This window comes from Delphinus delphis, chromosome 4 (assembly GCF_949987515.2).
Source record: "Delphinus delphis chromosome 4, mDelDel1.2, whole genome shotgun sequence".
In the NCBI taxonomy this organism is placed as follows: Eukaryota; Metazoa; Chordata; class Mammalia; order Artiodactyla; family Delphinidae; genus Delphinus; species Delphinus delphis.
The window spans coordinates 134662665-134682883 of record NC_082686.1 but is presented as its reverse complement, the minus strand read 5'-3'; the positions used below and the strand labels follow the sequence as shown (position 1 = coordinate 134682883).

The 20219-nt window shown below is 38.5% G+C and overlaps 1 protein-coding gene across 3 annotated transcripts in view; it reads left to right on the top strand.

The window, feature by feature from the left end:
- The window catches only part of TBC1D5 (TBC1 domain family member 5), a 538071-nt gene that overhangs the window by 434620 nt on the left and 83232 nt on the right, over positions 1-20219 (top strand). For all 3 annotated transcript variants that reach the window (XM_060011527.1, XM_060011525.1, XM_060011526.1), the window contains one exon: positions 10124-10209. In XM_060011527.1, the coding sequence (XP_059867510.1) occupies positions 10124-10209 (86 nt within the window). The remainder of the gene's footprint in view (positions 1-10123; positions 10210-20219) is intronic.

Below are 20219 nucleotides of genomic sequence, written 5' to 3'. Positions count from 1 at the left end.
CCTCCCGCTCTTTAAGGGTAGAGTCATAACTGTTGTGTCACCATTGTACTGCTGGTATCTAGCACGGCGCCTGACACATAGGAGGTATTTGGATAGAAGGATTCGTGGATGGGTGGCTGGCTGGCTGGCTGGATAAAGACAGAAGAATGTTTCTTTCCATGGTGTCTTCACCCCAGCGCTGTGTTGTCTTCCTGCTACATGGATTGCTGTTTCTGCCCCTCTCCTCCTGGCAGCGTCACAACCTCCCTTGCCATCCAGCTTAGATAGCACCTCTTGGTTTTAAAATGACATCCAGATTCTCAATTTCCTAGTAAAACTCCTATGAAGACCCAGACAAACAAAAGACAATATCACACCAGAAAAACAAAACGAAATAGTCAGACAACCTACTGCCTGCAAGGAATTCAACTCAATTAGGAAAAGTTAATTATATTGCCCGTGTTCTTCTTTATAAAGCAGGGTGCCATCCACAGCCACTCAGCCAACTGCTCCTTTGTGAAATAACCCACCAAACAGGGGTGTGGTCAGGTAGTCATGGCCAACTCGTGTCCACTCTGCTGTCTGCTGACTGGACTTCTTTCCATTTTTGTGACCTGAATTGTGATCATGACGTTGGACTCAGTGAGTTAGGCTTCTGTTCATCCAGAGAAACTTTGGGAGCAGCATGAGATCACACTCACTGCCAGCTAGACTTTTTGGAGCTTCTTTCTAAACTGGGTGTAATGGCAGCATCTTTGGCCTCACACTGAGGACAGGACTTGTGTGGGCTACTCTCTGAGCCTTCCATTAGTCATGCGGACGAGCAGGTCAGATGGATCTTCACCCTAGTTCTCTGCAGCTCTTTCTTTAAAGGCCAGACTCTGGCGAGCTCTTCGTTTTATGTAGTTCATAGATCATACCATGTACCAGACACTTTGCAAGAGGCAGAGAGGATACGAAGGGAGATCTGGACGTGACTCAGCCCTCAGGGAACTTACACTCTACGTGCAAGACAGACATGTATGCAAGTAACCATCATGCAAGGCAAGGTGGAGTAAATGCAAAATCAACTTAAAATTAGCACGCTGTTAGAATGGAGGCGGTGGAGTGATGTGGAAATTCACAAAAGGCTTCACACAGGAGGCGTATTTGACTAAGAATGAGAAGGATTCCAGAAAGCAGAGAACAGTGTGTAGACAACTCTAACCTGAGAGAACAGTTTACCTAAAGTCTGGAGATGTGGGGAATGCCCATAGACTGTGGTGAGTGAAACATGGGGTACATGGTGGGTGATATGAGAAGTGTTTTAGGGCCCGGATCATGGAGGTCCTTGAATGTCACACTAAGAAATTGGAACTTTATTTGGTTGGCTATTGAGACTTGATTCAGAACTTAGTTCTGAAGGGAGGTAAAAAAAAAATCAGGCCTATATTTTTAGGTGATTCTGGTGGCATTATATATACAGATCAGAGGGACACGAGATTAGAGACTTGATATAGTCAACAGAAAAATTAAGACAGGTCTGAACCACAGTGAGGGTCCTGGTCATGCAGCAGTGGGATCGCACCACGGGAGTCACTGGGGAGGCGGGACGGTGGAACTTGCCCAGCCCCAGATGTGTCATGTCCTGGGTTTAGGGTTCTAAGAAGTGGTCTGAAATGTTAATACCAGACATAGAGGCTTAGCAGTTTTTTTTGTTTGTTTTTTTAATAAATTTATTTTATTTATTTATTTTTGGCTGCGTTGGGTCTTCGTTGCTGCATGCGGGCTTTCTGTAGTTGCGGCGAGCGGGGGCTACTCTTCGTTGCGGTGCGCGGGCTTCTCATTGCAGTGGCTTCTCTTGTTGCAGAGCACGGGCTCTAGGCGCGTGGGCTTCAGTAGTTGTGGCTCGCGGGCTCTAGAGCGCAGGCTCAGTAGTTGTGGCGCATGGACTTAGTTGTTCCACAGCATGTGGGATCTTCCTGGACCAGGGATTGAACCCGTGTCCCCTGCACTGGCAGGGAGATTCTTCACCACTGCGCCACCAGGGAAGCCCTATGTTTGCTTTCTAATTTCTCTCTTGGACATTTTAAAGTTCAGTATAAATACTTCATGGTTATCCTAAAAAGTATCAGAAAAGATAGAGTGTAAGTGAATGACCTTAGTAAAAGTGTATTTACATAATAGAATTTTTAATTGCAAGATGTTTTATCATTGAAGTTACTCCCAATATTGCATGAGAAGTGTGACTGTGCAAGGCTTTCTCTTACCAGACCTCAGCGCAGGAGCTCAGCTTTTGTTGCCTTGGCAATTACAATAGCAGGTGACGAAAGGGAAGAAGATGGGGTAAAATTTCTCAAAACAGGGTTCTCAGTCCTATGGGGTCACATAGATTTATTCTTGAGGATTCAAAACTCCTAAAACCATTTTGTAAATAGCTTCTATTTTGATGATAATTTGTTTAAAATTATTTTAACATTTCTAAAAATAAAAATTTACGATGGTAATTTTTATATCTGAGATTTTAGTTTCTTAAGTCTCTTTCCCAAAATGGAATATTTAAGATTCTTTTTTTTTTTTGAGATTCTCTCTTTCCTTTTTTGCTTTGTATCATTGACGGTTGGGAACCTTCAGTCTTAGGAAAAGATAAATGGGTTTCCAGTTGTCTCTAAACCATTGAAGTAAGGCTCCTCCTCCCCCACTCTGCTCATATTCAAGGAAGGGAAAAGGTGAAGAGTTCAGTGCTGCTGAACAGAGCTCACCAACTACCTAAAAGGAATATTTTGAGGCCCAGGATTAGTAACAAAGAAAATGTGTAAACATGAACTGCTTTCCATATATATATATATATATAGGGGCATGTTAATCTGGCATCTTCCTGCATGCTAAATTCAAAACGTAAGTACAATAGAAAAAGGAAAAAAAATTATTTCTCTTTTGGTGTCTATTTATTGTATGAAGCCACAGCCGAGCATAACGCACAGGTGGTTTAAAATGCTTCTCTGCCATCTGAGATCTTGGCTTGCCAGGGTATAGATGCGGATGTCACTTTAGGGAATTGGGCTTATTCAGTATGTAAAATGAGGCTGGCATGGGTTCAGAGGTTTTGTCTGTGTCTTTAACAATTAACAATTTTTGCTTCCTTTTTTTTAAGGTCTTTTAAATTCTCTCTTTTTTTTTCCCTTTTTGTTTTAATCTGTAGATTCATAGATTGAAATTACCGAAATTTTTCTGTCAAATGCGCTGTCTTAATACCTAATATCTGTAATATATATTTCCTATCAAAAGACATAGGAACTATTAGTATATAAACCAGAGGTCATTTTAATCTGGTACTGAAGTGAAATTCTCATTTACAACCTTGTTAAAAAGATCTGTTTTCTTTTTTTTTTTTTTTTGATGAAGGTCTATGTGGTATCCACGTTTTAGATTTTGTAATGTTGTAAAAAAAAAACCAAACTAGATTTTGTTTTTCCAAATCTGATGTTTTGTGAACTTATTTTATGCAAAGCATTTGGCATTTAATTCATGGCATGGGTTCTTAAAACAAAAAAAAAGGGAAAGTGGTTTATATAAGGAGGGTATGGCTCAGTATTACTATTACACATAAATACATAATGGTAAAATCAGTACTGTCTCAATAGCACATAATATAAAAAGAAAATCAACTCCTAGATAAATGATGAAGGAAATAAAATACAAATCTAGGTTTGACAGCAATATCTAGATAATGCCACTTATATATATATATATATATTTTAAGGGAATTTTGTGAGCATTTAGGATTATAGTGGCTGCCTTTTTGATCCACTGTGTTACTCTATCTAATTTTAATGAAGAGGGCAGTATGTAGCAATAAGAAACAGAAATGTTGAGACCTTTGTGGACCCTCTAGCAATCAGTGAATATCAGATCACAAATCTCTCCAGCTTTAATTACAGGCAAAAGAAAAGACAAAATTAGCATTTTAATATAGAAATATCTTAGGCTTTAGGAGAATTATGATAAATATAATGTTGCCTAGTGAACCAAAGAGGGGATATTACAACAAACTGTCTTCTTAGGAATATTTGTTTAAATGAAGGCAACAATACTTCATCCTTATCTTTTTCGGATAATTATCACTGTTTCAGGCTGTTCTTTGTTCCAGGTTTAAAATACCTTTAGTTGGGGGGGGGGGGAAGAAAAAGTAATTGACAATGTTTGTTTTCTGTAAAACTACAAGAAGGAAAAAATGCTGTTTGCTTGGCACTAACAAGATAATTATTTTAGGGAGAGCTTTTGCTCTGCAGCTCTGGTTCACTGGTGCCATGGCAGCCCTGCACTTGGATGCATTTAGGTTACGTCGTTTCAACTACAGCGTATTAAACTAACTCCTCTTCCAGGGCTGAGTTTTGCCCACCTGTCTCCCCTAAAACACCTGCAACATATGTTTGCATAACCCTGTAATGCTTTGCCTTTGGGGTCCTGAGAAATTCCCCCAGAGCTTTTTGCTTATAAACAGCTGAGCAATTCGTTTTTCTAATGGCAGTTGCTTTTCCCCCAGCATTGAGGCAATAACATATTCACTAAAATAAGAGTCTCATTTTTCATCAAAGGGAAACGTTCGACGTATTTTTTACAGTGCTGTTTCTCCTTCTGAGCCTTATTCTTCCCCTAATCTGCCATGCTAAAAATTAAGAGTTGGTAGCAAGGTATTAGGGGAAAGCACACTAAGTAATGCTTCATTTGTCAAGTATTTTTCTTCATGCCGAACAGACATTGTATTTATATTGTAAATATAAATTAACCTTTTTTAGTAAACAAGTGCTACAGGAACTTTATCAGTTTAATGTAAAAATTGTAACCAATAAACTATAAAAATAATAATTTGGACTTATTGTAGGAAATCACTTTAATTACTGTAACCTCATTAGCTGGCGAACAACTGTGCATTAATAGTATGTGGTTTTACAATTTTTTAAAAATTGTATGTATGTACGTACTCCTGTTCTGAGAAATAAGACAGCTTTACTCCCCACATATGAGGTCCAATGTGCATGATGTATTTTCCTAAATATGTGTTTTTACTTTTTAAAAAGTGGAATGTTTGGCAAAATCTGCCCTAAGTTTATATATGGTTATCAGAAGGACGAAACACTGCTTTCTCTACCTGTTTGTTATCATGGATTTCAAGTCGTCAAGCTGTCAGATCTGCTGTCAAAGTTCTGTTTATCAGTGCTCAGTGGTATCAGAAGGTAATTGTAGCTTCCATTTTATTGCGTTTTTACGAAGTGCCCAGCACTGTGCCGCACTTAATGTTCATTGTCCCGTTTAATCCTTTCCGTTATGTTGCAGATGAGAAAACCGGAGCTGGAGTGTAAATTGACTCCTTCCCAGCCAGGCGTGGGAGGGGCGGGCTCTGGACTTGAACCTCCCTGACTCCGGATCCCTGGCCTCCCCTGCCAGGCAGCCTGTGCCTCTAAAGCAGACATTAGGTCTACCCTAGTCCCTTTGTTTCTAACGTAACACGTTTACTCTTCTTTACCTCCTGCTGGTACATTCATAGATTAGAACAGGGGTCACTGGAATTGCTTATCTTTTGCTCCGTTCAGTTCTACGTGTGTTTACAAATAGCCAGCCCTTTGAAAGGCAGGCGATGTGTTGTTCCAAGCAGGATGAGCCCCTCAGACTCTTTTCCTTCTGGAGTTCCCATTAACAATGCAAAAGGAGATTATCATCCTCAGGTGAGGGAAGGGAGTTAGGGGATCAGTCTAGAAAGTACTATTTGTGATGACCTTTGTTGGATGAGTTTGATTTCACCAGTCTCAGAACAAGGAAAATTGTCACATTTCATCTTGTGGTTAATTTCACTTCTTGTGGTTAGTTGTACTTAGTGTGGGTTAGCATTTAAATACTTTTGTACACTACCGTAGCAAAGTGAGTTTGAACTTAAAGTCCTGAAATATTACTGTGTGGGTAAGGGTGGTAGGGAGGGACTTCTATTACAGAGTAGAGAGGAGGGGAGTTGTCCACCATCAAAAGCCACACTCAGTAAGGGACAGAGTGTTTTACCTGAAATTACATTAAGGTACAGCTTACTATCGTATAATATACAACTCAGAAGCGAAGAATGTTAACTATAACGGAGAGGTTAGGTTTCAATCAGTTTTGTCCCTAACATTGATTGCTGTCATGTAAGCACTACTTGTAAATTGATTTGATCACGCCAAATTAACCAAAGCATTTTGAAAATTCAGAAGTACCACACGAGTTTGGTTTGTTTTGGTTTTTTTCCGTATAGTTCCCTCTAGGATACTTGTTTCTACTGTTATCTATCCTGCTTCTGTAAGTCATTTTGTCCACAAGGCTCTAAGCTGCCTCCCCAGATTTCAGCCTATCTGTGCCACAGGTGGGAGTTTCAGCATTCTTCTTCTATTACCATAAAGTAACATGCTGAAGAGAAAGCCTTAAGAAGAGCTCCAACAGCTTGTTAACAGAGAAGGATGGAGTGGTACTTGGGAAGTTAATTAGCTGCAATCTTGTGGAAGATTTATTTCAAGTCCATCCAGGTTGGTCTAGGAAAGGCATGGTAAGCCCAGGGTGGATTGAATTTGTGATTTCTGCATTTTCATGTATAGTTATGTAGACTTCTCAGGTCATGAAACATAATTGGTATTCCTCTGTACACAGACCAATATAAATTAGGGTATAATTACCATTTTTTCTTCTGAAGAAAAACTCCCCCAAATAAACAGAAGTGGGTTTTTTTGTTGTTTTCATTTTTGCTTTTTTTTTTTTTAATGTACATTGGCTTGGAAAAGCTTATAATATTTGGAATCCTGACTGTGTGAAAGTGGGTTTAAAATAATTACTAATTGTTCCAATCTTTTGCAAAGACATACTTTTAAAGTTGTCCACCACAGCGAGATCAGCTCAGTGCTTTGTGATCGCCTGGAGGGGATAGGGAGGATGGGAAGGAGGGAGACGCAAGAGGGATGAGATATGGGAACGTATGTATATATATAACTGATTCATTTTGTTGTAAAGCAGAAACTAACACACCATTGTAAAGCAATTATACTCCAATAAAGATGTTAAAAAAATAAAAAAAAAATAAAGTTGTCCACATCACATGTCCTACACAATGAGAGCTTAAAACTGTCATTGGGTCTGGTCTTTCTTACATACAGAGTTTTATATGTGTAGAATTCTAGTGGCTCTTACATTTTAGAGGAAATTCCAGATCTATAAAAAAATAGAAATCAAAACTGTTATATTTCTGTTAAATTTTATTTGGAAAAAAATCCTTTGAAATAAGAAAGGCAAATGTTACTTTTAAAATGTTTCAATTGCATGAGGTTAGAATTCTGCTCATTTAATCTCGTCCCGCTAAGGAAACCATTGCTGTCATTTTGGTACATAGTTGTGTGAGAAGATATTGCTCCAAAATTTCTTGACTTTTTAAACCTTATTCAGAAGAGACTAAACTAAATTAAAAGAGAAGAATTATACGTGAATTAAAGAACTGTCAGTACTGAATCTTAATGTATAAAAAAAGGCATGTGCCCTTTTTAAATAAGTGTCTATACCTGTTGATTTCTATAGCCACATGTTGGTTTACAGAGGTATCAGACATTCAGTAGCTACAGCCACAGGTGGCCGTTGAGCACCTGAAGTGTGTCTGGTCCAAACTGAGATGTGCTCTCAGTGTAAAGTATACACAAGATTTCAAACACTTTGTACGAAAGAAAGCATGTAAAATATCTCTATTTTTTATATTGATTACATGTTAAAATGACAACATTTTGGATATACCAAATGAAACAAAATATTTTTACTTTCACTCTTTTTTTTTTTTAACGTGGTTGCTATAACATTTTAAATTACATATGAAGCCTGCATTTGTGACCCACATTATATTTCTGTTGGACAGTGCTGGTCTAGACCATCCATGTGTACACATACTTCTCTTTTAGTAACAATATCACCTTCTCAGATAGAAAACCCTATTGAATGACTTTAAACTATAGCTTCTGATTTTATTTTCTTACATTTCAAATACTATTTTTCAACATCATCTTTTGATTCTTTCTTTTCCATCCCAGTACAGTGGCACTTTAAACTGCCTCTCCTTTTGATACTAGTAAGTCTCCTAGGAATTTAAATAGGCCTCAGTGAAAGCAATACTTGAGCCTCATTCATATGTTCAAGTTAGATCATTATTCCTAATAATGGCTTTAAGTGCTTAGATAGAGCAGCACTTCGTGTCTTGAATTGCTTGTCATTTCTTTATAAAGATGTTTCAAGAAATTGCTCCATGCATTCCCGCTTTCATTGTTTTCTAGCAAAGAGGAACATAATCCTTTATTAATTTGTTGAAAGTCAGAGAAGAAAAGCCTTTTATAGTAACGAAAACAAAATGTTTCCAGGTACTGAGAATAAAGAACAAAATTGGTTATGAGTGATAGTCCTACGCGAGTTAATTTTTAAAATAAATCATGAATGCACTGTCAGTCTGCCAGTGGCTTTGACCTCTATTTCATTTTCCCGTTATGCTTGGGTCCAGGTTGTCATCAGCTACCAAGAGGAAACCTATGTAATTCCTAGAGAGCTAGAAGTTGCACTGTTAGACTTAATAGTATGGTAGTCATGGAAGCATCAGTTATCTTCATCAAGGCAATTCAGATTTGATTATTGTAGAACTGTGTTGAATACCAAACCAGTGGAGTAGTAGCTGGAGCTAAATCAAGGGATTGTCATTTTTGTCAGATGATTACGGCTGACTTGGAAGAGATATGAAAGGGTTGAGCTCTGTAAATATTCTCTTTTCAGCAGAAAATGAAAAGGTCCATCATGGCCTTAAGATGCAGCTTGTTAGCTTGATGAATTTCAAACTATGTAACCTTAGCAATTATGTACCCCCGGCTACATGCAAGTATATTCGTGCCTTGGGATTATGTCTCCAAGGACTGATATCAAAGCATATTGGTAATTTTCTATTAAGATAAAATGCAGCCTTTTTATGTCTAGTTAGATCTCTCAAAGGACAGGGCATGCTCTGGTTCAAAGTCCTAATTATTAACTTGAGTTATATGTTCAGGTAAACATTGGAACACATTTATTTATAAGTTTTTAGAAACTATTTAAGGAAAAATATATATAAGTTAACCTTTCAGAGATGATGGTATTCATTTAAGTTATGCTATTAACGTGTTAACATTTTTATAAACTGAAAGTGTATTTGATTAATTTGTATTTGCCTGAGGGACTTGATACTTTTAAATAATAGACATATTAAATGTAAATAGACACACCCAACCTAATGATTCAAGGACATTTCTGCAAGTTTACAAATAATACTACATGCCAGAAAGTACAATGTGTTGCTGCTTTTATGAAAATGTGCATTGGTCAGTTTGCTTTTGTATTTCTACTACCTGGGCACTTATTAAACTCGTATATGAGAATAGATGACATAGAAAGTGCAAACTTCAAAAGAATTGCTGAATTCTGAAATAACTCGTTCCTTTTAGGAGAAGAAAGCCTCGGTGTGCCATCTAGTGGGCATACATAGCACTTTGGTATCAAAAACTAACTTGAATTTTGCTCTTCTTCAAATGCAGCTTTCTTGACACTTTGTGTCTCCTAGGCCTTAGGCATAGATTATGCTGGGGTTAATCTCATATAACATTTCAGTTTTGTTGTAATTTTGTCTGATTGTATTTTGGAAAGGCATATTGAAAAAGATCAAAATTATCAAAAAGAAATCTAATGAAAGGAATAAATCTGTGTGAACTATGAAACAGGTAAAAAGAAAATGTATTAAAACAATTTCAGTGTTTAATCAGACTAAGATCAGTTAAGGCAAAACTTCAACAATAAAAACAAACCAACAAACAAAAAAACGGGGAGCTCCCTGGCTGTCCAGTGGTTAGGTCTCGGCACTTTGACTGCTGTGGCCCAGGTTCAATTCCTGGTCAGGGAATTAAGATCCCACAGGCCATGAGGCGCAGCCAAATTAAAAAAACAAAAAAACCCAAGCACATTAATTATTAAACTTCATTATTATACGTATTTTTTTCTGAAAGAATATAAAAACAATTGTTTCATTCTTTTATGTGTTAATGTATAATTTAAATAGCTTTATACATTTTAATTTACTGCTTTTTTTTTTTTTCTATAGAGAAATCCAAGACCAGTGACTTATCAGTTCCATCCAAATTTAGATTATTATAAAGCCCGAGGAGCAGACCTCATGAATAAAAGCCGGTAAGTCCTCTTTCTCTGATGAAAGTCACTAAAATATTCTTGGAGATCATCAGGAATGTTACACATTTGCTGAAAATAATTTCCCAGATTTGAGTATACCAATGGTTAATGCATGTAATGAATCTTTGTAAAATAAATTATCTGAGTTTTTTTCTAAGGCATGAGCAAAGGATGTATGTTGATGTCAGTGGTAAGGTGAAAAATTAAATAAATTTAAGAGTACTTGTTACAGATTGAAGTTTGGCAACTTTGTTCTTCTAACACTAAGAAACCTGAATAAATTGTGCCTGCTTGCGCAGTCTCTTTCTAGACCCTAGCTGTTGATTGAAAAGAAGCAGTTCTATAATATATGTTTAAATTATTTCAGTAATAAAATTAAAACTGGGTTTCCCAACTGTCTTTAGAACTACACAATAAGCTTATAAATGCATCTTGTGTGTGCATTTGTGATTATATACATAGAAATTTTAAGGGTCACTGTAGGAATAAAAAAACATTAAAATCCTACTTTTAAAAGAAATTAACACTGGCATAAAGGGTTGATGAACAGTTTTGCTCTTTCATAATACTATACTCAGATGTCTCAAGAGTTAACTCATCAAACCAGAACCATCTCAAATTAGAACATAATTTCAAAATTTACTCTGGTAGACTAAAATGTTAGTCATGATAAATGCTGCAAGTTGTCCGAATTTTCTTCCTTAAGCATTTTGCCTCTATGCTAGCTTTTCTTCAGTAGAATTCCAACAACCTAAATATACATGGCTGGAGTACACATACATGATGTGTTCTGCTCTTACTTGGAGAGTTTTAAAAAAAGACGTAATTCCTGACACATCGAAACTCATGTCTGAGGGGTGAGAGGATTTTATAAGAAAGCAGCTAAATTTAAACTTGCATTTTGAACCCTTAGTGTCACGTTATTTTTAAATTACCCATCCTTGATTGAAGTCTGTCTCATGTTTTGAAGGGCTATGTAATTATGAGACCAGTTCTGTAGCCCACGAGGCTTCTGTGAGACTCTTTTCTGTTTGTTCATTTCATCTGATTCTTGGTTCACAAATAAAAGGTTTTTCCCTATAGTCACTTTGTTCATTTAATTTAACAAATTCTTCTTGAGTGCCAGACTCTCAGTATTCTAGGCATTGGAGATAGTGAACAAACCGGACAAAAATCCTAGCCCTCAGGAATCTTACAGTCTAATCACTTGTATTTCCTCCCTGTCAAGTATTTAGTTTTGATATGTTTTTTAAAAAGTATATTTTAGGTACTTTCTTCATATAAGATCTTTCCAGCTGGAGCTCCTTCTTCTCTCCCCTAATCTCCACCCTGCACCCCCTGCCCACCACCTCCCCCAGGTTAGTTTTCACAGGACGGCCTGTAAACTCTCAGTTTCCAGCAGATTAGATCACACTCCCACTTGAACCTCCAAAGGCTTCCAAATACCTCCCATAATCCTGTCTTCTTCCCTTGCCCCTCCCGTAGTGACCTCATCTCCTCCAGCCTCTCCTTCTCTTCCCTCTTGCTTGAGCTTGCTTGGGGCCATAGTGCTTCCCTGTTCTCCTCCCACCTCCCCTCTTCCTTTTCAGCTTCAGGATTTATGGCTCAGCACAAATATCTCACACAAGGCAAGCCTATCTCTCTCTCACAGTTTTTTTTTTTTTATTGACATATAGTTGATTTACAATGTTGTGTTAATTTCTGCTGTACAGCAAAGTGATTCAGTTATACATGTATCTACATTTCTCTTCCATTATGGTTTATCACAGGATATTGAATATAGTTCCCTGTGCCATACGGTAAGACCTTGTTGTTTATCCATTCTCTGTATAATAGTTTGCATCTGCTAATCCCAAACTCCCACTCCATCCCTCCCCTCCCCACCCCGCCTTGGCAACCACAAGTCTGTTCTCTATGTCTGTCAGTCTGTTTCTGTTTTGTAGGTAGGTTCATTTGTGTCATATTTTAGATTCCATATATAAGTGATATCGTATGGTATTTATCTTTCTATTTCTGACTTACATCTTCTTTTTCCATTCATCTGTCGATGGACATTTAGGTTGTTTCCATGTCCATGTCTTGGATATTGTAAATCGTGCTGCGATGAACACAAGGGTGCATGTATCTTTTCGAATCATAGTTTTGTCTGGATATATGCCCAGGAGTGGGATTGCAGAATTATATGGTAGCTCTATTTTTAGTTTTTTGAGGAACCTCCATACTGTTCTCCATAGTGGCTGCACCAATTCACATTCCCACCAACACTGCAAGAGGGTTCCCTTTCCTCCACACCCTCTCCAGCATTTGTTGTTTGTAGACTTTTTGATGATGGCCATTCTGACTGGTGTGAGGTGATACCTCATTGTAATTGTGATTTGCATTTCTCTAGGGATTAGTGCTGCTGAGCAGCTTTTCATGTGCCTGTTAGCGATCCATGTGTTCACACAAGCCTCTCTTGACCTCCCTTGTGTCTTCACCTCCCTTGGCCACTCTCTACCCCACTGCCCCCATCTTATTTTCATAGCATTCTTTACTCACAGAAGTCATAGACATATGTATCATCTATCTCCCCAACCTCCCCACTAAAGTCAAGCCCCCTGCAGGCAGGTCCCTTGTCTTACTCACTACTTGAGGGCACCTGGATAATCCTGGCTGGTGTGGGGAGGTTACTCAGTATTTGTTGTATGTATACATGATTGTATTTTTACATTTTTCAACATCTACTGTTTTTTTTTTTTTTCAAAAAGGAAATAGACTGTACCCTTTCCTTTTTCCCCTTCATGTTTTATCTTTCTTCCATTTAGCTTTCTGTCCCAGCATTTTTCTTCTCAAAAATGTTGGTTCTGTTTTATGTATTTCCTTGTAAGCACATTGAGATTCTTATACAAAGTAACACTGTAAGGATGCAAGGCAGATTTCTCATCATCACTGTTGCAATTTCAAAGCTTGAAATTGAAACTGAACCAAATAAAGTGTAGTGTGTGAAGACATCACAGACCAGCAAATGAGGAGAGAAAGAGTTCAGAGATGGTACTGGGAAACTTGACAAATCTTTTGAAAAGGTATCAACTTATAAACTTAACACACACCAGAATAAACTCTGAGTTAATCAAAGTTCATTCAAACAAGCAAACATAGAAATAAAACACAAATGTCTGTCTGACCTGTAGTTACTAGACTTTCTGGCCTTAAAAGTAATGGAAGAAATCACAAAGGGAAGGACTGGTGGATTTTACTACACAACTGTTTTTAAGTAGATGTCAAAAATAAAATAAACTGAATCAAAAAGGAAACAGAAAATTGGGAAAATATTTGTAGTATAAATGACTGACAAACTATAATATCATTAATGTATAGAAACTTACACAGTTCAGTAAGAAACACAAGATCTGTTTCAGGGGCCATCACATCTCCTGACATACTCCTCTCTGCCCAGAGGTTCTCAGCCCAGGTTCATGGCTTTACATTCCATTTATGACTAAAGGGTCCTTCACTTATATCTTCAGTCTGACCTCTTCCCTTGAACTCCAGACTCACATGTTCCAAACTAAACTCTTGATTCCACCTCCACACACCTGTTGTTCCCGCAGTGTTTCTGCATCACAATGAATGTCATGACCCAGTTGATCAAGCCTTAGAATTGTCTTTAACTCTTCTTTTTCTCTGACATCACACGTCAGGTGCATCAGCAACTCCTATTCAAACTATATCCTGAACTAAGCCACTTACCTCTCTCTGCAGTGGTGGCACCAAGTCACGGGGCCTTGCCCATCTCACCCCCACGGTCTCCTAACCCATCTCCCTATGCAGGTCCAATCATATCACTCTTCTGCTCAGAGCCCTTCCGTGGCTTCCCAAAACATTTGGGGTCAAATCCCAAGCCTTTTCAGTGGTCTGCAAGGCAGGCCCTACATGATCCTGTCTCTCCAACCCCACCACCCTGCTCTCTTGTTCACTGGACTCCAGCCACACCGGGCTGCTTACCATCCCTCCAGCTCTCGAACAAGTTCCCACTTCAGGAGCTCTGAGCTCGCTTTTCCCCGTGTCTGGGTTCTTCCCCAAGATTCCACATGGCACACTTACTGCTCAGTCTGTGTTCAAATATCGTCTCTTCAGAGAACCTCTCTTTGACTGCCCTGTCTAAAATAATGGACCACTCTACTCTGTCCCTTTAATTTGCTTTGTTATTGTTTTTGTGGGTTTTTTTTTAATAGCTGAAATGGTATTTTTCATTTTTTATTCAGCTTTTCAGTTTGTTTTTATAGTTTGTTTCTTGCATTGAAATGTGAACTCTGCATGTTTGTCTTGTTAACTGTCTTATCCTCAGCACCTAAAATAGTGCCTAGAATATAGTAGGCACTCAATGAAAGAAGGATTGCAAACAGCAAATAAACCTTTAAGAAGCTGTTCAAACTCATAATTAATCAAAGAAATGCATAATTAATTAAAACACCTATAAAGCACTGTTTTTCACCCTTCAAATTAGCAAATTAAAAATAAACAAGGCAGAGGTAAGTAAATCATCACCATCTACTGTACAGCCTAGGCCCATAGTTAATAATACTATATTGCGTACTTAAAATTTGCTAAGCGAGTAGACCTTAAGTGTTCTTATCACAAAAAATAAAATAAATAAAAATAGTAGTGATAAAGAGGGTGGGAGGAAACTTTTGGGGGTGATAGTTAGGTTTATGGCATAGATTGTGGTGATAGTTTCACAGATGTATACTTATCTCCAAACTTATCAAGTTGTACACTTTAAATGGGTACAGCCACTGTATGTCCGTTATACCTCAATAAAGTGGTTTTGAATGAATGAATGAATGAATGGGCAAGCTAGCACCAGTGAAGGTGCACGGATATCCTTAGTCACCAATACAGGGAGTATAAGTTGAGACAAGCCTGGTAATCTTGCCAAATAGTACTCCTAATTCTGTATGTAGCCCTTATAACTACCACACTATTCCCCAGAGGTTTGTTTATCCATGATCAGAAACTATTGTAGCTGCAAAATCCTTGGGAAAGTCCCCCTTTAGCTATTTAATGCCTAAGATGCTTTTACCAAGCTGGACCCTTCAGCCATAATTAGCCTTGCAACTACTTTCTTAGCTGTATAGAGGCTATTAAAGAGTTAATGCATTGGGACTGTCATTGAGCAGCAAGACAGGTAGTGGGGATGGTCTAGAGGGAATTTATATCCTCATGGGGGAACCCCAAGCAGGGATCAGTTAGCAGAGGACAGGCAAGAGGCAGGCAGACACCTGGAAAGCAGGGAGCTAATACTTGCTACTTCTAGGGCAATGGACTTCTATTTGTGTTGCTTATCCAAATGAGGGAAGAGGATGCAAAGATGACATGTGATTTTGAGATAAGAATATCTCTAGAAATCAAGAAGCCTGATTTCTCTTCTCTGCTTTACCATGGATTGCTATAATTAAGTCTTTAAACGCAAGTGCCTAGGTATTTTAGTGGTAGATTTTCCATTACGTGTGTGGGTAATATTCACTGTGCTCTGATTTTACTTACTTGCAAATTTCTCTTTAAAAATGGGAATTGACATTTTGTTATTCAGTCAATTTTTGAGCTCAGAACAATAATTTAACACTCAAATCCTGCTCCAGTTTTGTCCTAAAATAACCATAAATTGCTGCTATACATATTTAAAAAAAAAAAAAGCACATGTAAATTGTGACTGGTCTTCAGAAAGACCCATCTAATTTACTCAGGAATCTATGACCACTGAAATGCCCAACTGAGAAGTCATGGAACAGAATTTAATAGTTTTTAAATACTGCAACCTCTTATAATAAGAGTAAAATCTCATACCTTCTTTATTCCAGAACATTCATGGATTTTCTGTTTTGAAAATGACCCAACACAATTTCTCAGAATGTGTAGTTTTTATGTGCTCTGCAGAGGTGATGAAATAATCACGCCTGAGCTGTCAGCAGTGACTCAAGGCCACATGTCACTTTATCTAGTGGCACCTTTTTTTTTTTTTTTTTTTTCTGCGGTACGCGGGCCTCTCACTGTTGCGGCCTCTCATGTTGCAGAGCACAGGCTCCGGACGCGCAGGCTCAACGGCCATGGCTCACGGGCCCAGCTGCTCCGCGGCATGTGGCATCTTCCCGGACCGGGGCACGAAGAACCCGTGTCCCCTGCATCAGCAGGCGGACTCTCAACCACTGCGCCACCAGGGAAGCCCCTAGTGGTGCCTTTTTACAGACTCCACAACTATAGGTCTTTTAACTTGCTTAAGCAATTTCACATCACCAAAATTAGATATTTCGCTTGATTAAATGAGACCTTGGTAGAGATGGAAGAAACCAAGCTCAGTTCCTGATCTGCCCACTCACCAGATCAGCAATAGCATTCTATGTGCTAATATTCCCAGCTTTCCTCTGCCTTGTGTCAGAGCTTAAACAACTTAACTGATACCAATAATGAAAGATTCCAGAATTAGAATTCTGGAAGGTACAGGCCTCTGGCAGTCCTCTACAAATGGCCCCTTGTCAGGATCCCTGCATGGGATCCAGCAGGAAGCCAGGGAAAGATGATTCTAATAAGAGTGTTCGCTGGGCTTTGAAGATGTTTTCCACATTCCTCAGCTGGGCTCCAGTGACGAAGTAATGATGGCGTCCAGTCCATTTTCACCCCAAGAATGCCTGATGGCCAATAATTTTCCATCTCTCCTTGGGATCAGGATCTGCCTCAGCTTAGGAGCGTTCTTCTCAGGACCTGGCCTAACAAGAATGTCCTAGAAAGTGCGTGATCCCAGGAGGCTCAGGAATTCTTCTACCAGTTGTCATCTTATGCTAGAATTTGAGCTTTGTGAGAACAGGGACCACATCTGCCTCTGTCATTGCTGTTTCCTCAGTACCTGGCACAGAGAACACATTCAAATACTGGTGAAATGATTGAATGCTTTCTAGCCTCATTTATAGAGGAACCATATGGATGTCAGGGACTGAATCCTAGAATCTTCATGTTGCCAGGGCCTAGCACAGTACCTGGCACTGTTTCTAGTATTCAGTGAGTATTTAGTTTAATGACTGAATAAATAAATACTGTTTTGAATCCCTAAAAGGCATTATAAAATTCTTCTGGCCAATTTCCATTTTATATGGTCCACAAGATTTTTAAATTAGGCTTTATTGTATTTACTCAGAAGTATTTTATTGCTAAAATATGGTAAAGAAATAATATGCTAATGATATTTCCCAAGTCATAAAGCCAAGAAGTCCATTGTTATAGTCCCTTAGTAGTTAATTGGCTAATCAGAATTTTAAAGGACACTGATTTCTATATAAATGTAATTTTGTGATATTTTTGTGCTCAAATAAGAGTTTATGCTATAAACAATTCTATGTCTGAAATGCTCTTTCTCTTGTATCAAAGAGAGTTGTTAATTCCTAACCAATTAAGGTAAATTGGTAAAACTATCTCCTGTTTAGGGCAGAGTAAATAACTCTTTCTCCTGTTTTAAAAAATTTAAGTGTAATTTGTACACAAAACACAGATCTTAAGTGTTCAGTCTGATGAGTTTTGACAGCTGTGTATACCCCTGTAAGCACCATCTAAAACAATATATCTGGAGTGAACATTTCTTTCACCCGAGAATTCCCTGGTGTCCCTTTCCAGTCAATTCCAACCCTTCATCCCAAGGCAACCACTGTCTGATTTCTATTACCTTATATTAGTTTTGCCTTTTCTTGAGCTTCCCATAAATAGAGCCACACAGTATGCACTCATTTTTGTCTAGCTTTCTTCATTCAGAATAATGTTTTTGCAATTCATGCGTGTTCTTGCATGTATCAGTAGTTTCTTCCTTTAGATTGTTGAGTTGTATTCCACTATACAATGTATCACAAGTTGTTTATCTGTTCTCTTGTTGATAGATACTGGGTTATTTCCAGATTTGGGGTGTTATGAACAAGACTGCTAAGAGCATTCTTGTACAGGTGTTTTGATGTTTTTGTTTGTTGTTTTTGGTTTTGGTGTTTATCTTTCCCTTGGGTAAACACTTAGAAATTAAATTGTCCTAATGGATAGATCTATGTTTAACTTTATAAGAAACTACAAACTGTTTTACAAAGTAATTATACCTTTTTCCACTCTCATCAGGAATATATGGGGGTTCTAACTGCTCTTCATCTTTGCCAACATTCGCTACTGTCAGTCTTTCTGATTTTATCTATTCTAGTTGGTGTGAAAATGCTATCTCATTGTGTTTTAATTTGCATTTTCCTGGTCATCTTTTCATAGAATATTGATGATTTGTATATCTTCTTTTGTGAACTGTCCAGGTTGTTTGCCTGTGTTTAATGGGTTGTTTGTCTTTTTATTCTTGATTTGTAAGAATACTTTATATATTCTGGATAGAAGTCTTTGTCAGATAAATGTACTGCAAATATTATCCTCCCCCAGTGTATGGCTTGCCTGTTCATTTTCTTAGTGATATCTTTTGATGAGCAGAAAATTATTATTTCAGTGAAGTTTCTTTTACCAGTTTTTTTCTTCTGTGGCTAGTGCATTTTATTTTCCTATTGAAGAAATCTCCTATCTAAGACTCACCTTAGTTTCCATTGTTGAGGGTCCTTAAGACCACGCGCGGCTTCGAAGTTTCACTAGAAGGACTCACAGAACTCAGAAAAGCCGATAGACTCATGTTTATAGTATACTGTGGCAAAAGATTATAGATTAAAATCAGGAGGGGAAAAAGGTTGGTGTTGTAGACTGAAAAAATGCACAACCTAGAAGGTGAGGGTTATGTTTTATTCGGCGGACTTTCTGAGGTCTTCAAGCCAGGGAGACAGGACTCTCAGATCACTCTGAGGGACTGCTCTGAAGAGGCAAAGGGGAAGCCAGGATATACAGTAGTTTTGCAACAAATACCAGGTAGCCGGAACATCAAAAGTTTACTGTTAATTAAAGAAAACCAGACATCTCACGTTAAAGAATGGAGCGCTTTTCTGTGTATGGGAAGATGCAAGAGTCTGGGCTCACTGAAATCATTGCTTTGATATGCACTTCAGCTACCTGGGGCCAGCATCCTGTGCTTTCTCATCCAGGGTCTCCTCAGGGTGCACCATCAGGCTGGCTGCAGCAGTTGACTGCTAGATGGTGGGCATTCGGTTTCCATCCTGAGTTTCCTCAGGGCTCACCATTGGGGAGGCTACAATGTGATGGCTTGATGGCTGGAGCATCCTCTATTTACTGATATGGCAGGCAACATTTTTCACTCAGAGTCTTAAGAGAAACCAGGTACAACTTTCCAGGTGTCCGCTCCCAGTGGACTGCTTAAATCTCCTGGGAACCATGTAGGGCAACACATGTGAAGTGTTGCCAACCAGGGAAGCTCACCCAGGACTTGGTGACCCCAAGGTTTGTTATTAGAGGTCAGTCATGTAGTCATGAAGCAACCATGTGACTAACATTAGCTACTCCATCTCCAGTTCCCTCCAGAGGTCAGAGTGATATAGTGTGGCAGGGGCCCAGGTTGAACAGAAACAGACTTTTACCATAAATCTGATTGTTAGCATAAACTTTGGTGTGGCTCAAGGCCCCAGGTCTACAAAGACACTTTTATCAGGTTGGATATTCCAAGGGCTAGAGGAGGTTATCTCCCAGTTGTCCCTCGAGGTCCAGTCCTAATCAACGTTGGAATGTGCAGGATTGGGACAGTCCAGGCCTGCTGAGTTAGCCCTTTACTGTACAGTCTCAAAGGTATTCTGTATTCTTCTAAAAGCTCTGTGGTTCTAACATTTGTATTAAATCTGTGGTCCACGTCAAGTTAATGTCTGTGTGTGGAGTGAGGTAAAAATTAAAGTCCATCTTTTTCCATAAAGGTATCCAGCAGTTCAGTACCACTTGTTTAAAAGTCTTTCCTTTCCCCATTGAATTAAATTGGATCCTTGGTTGAAAATCAATTGACTATATAGATATAAGCCAATTTCTGGACCTTCTATCCTTTCTCTAGTACCACACTAACTGAATTATGTAGCTTTATA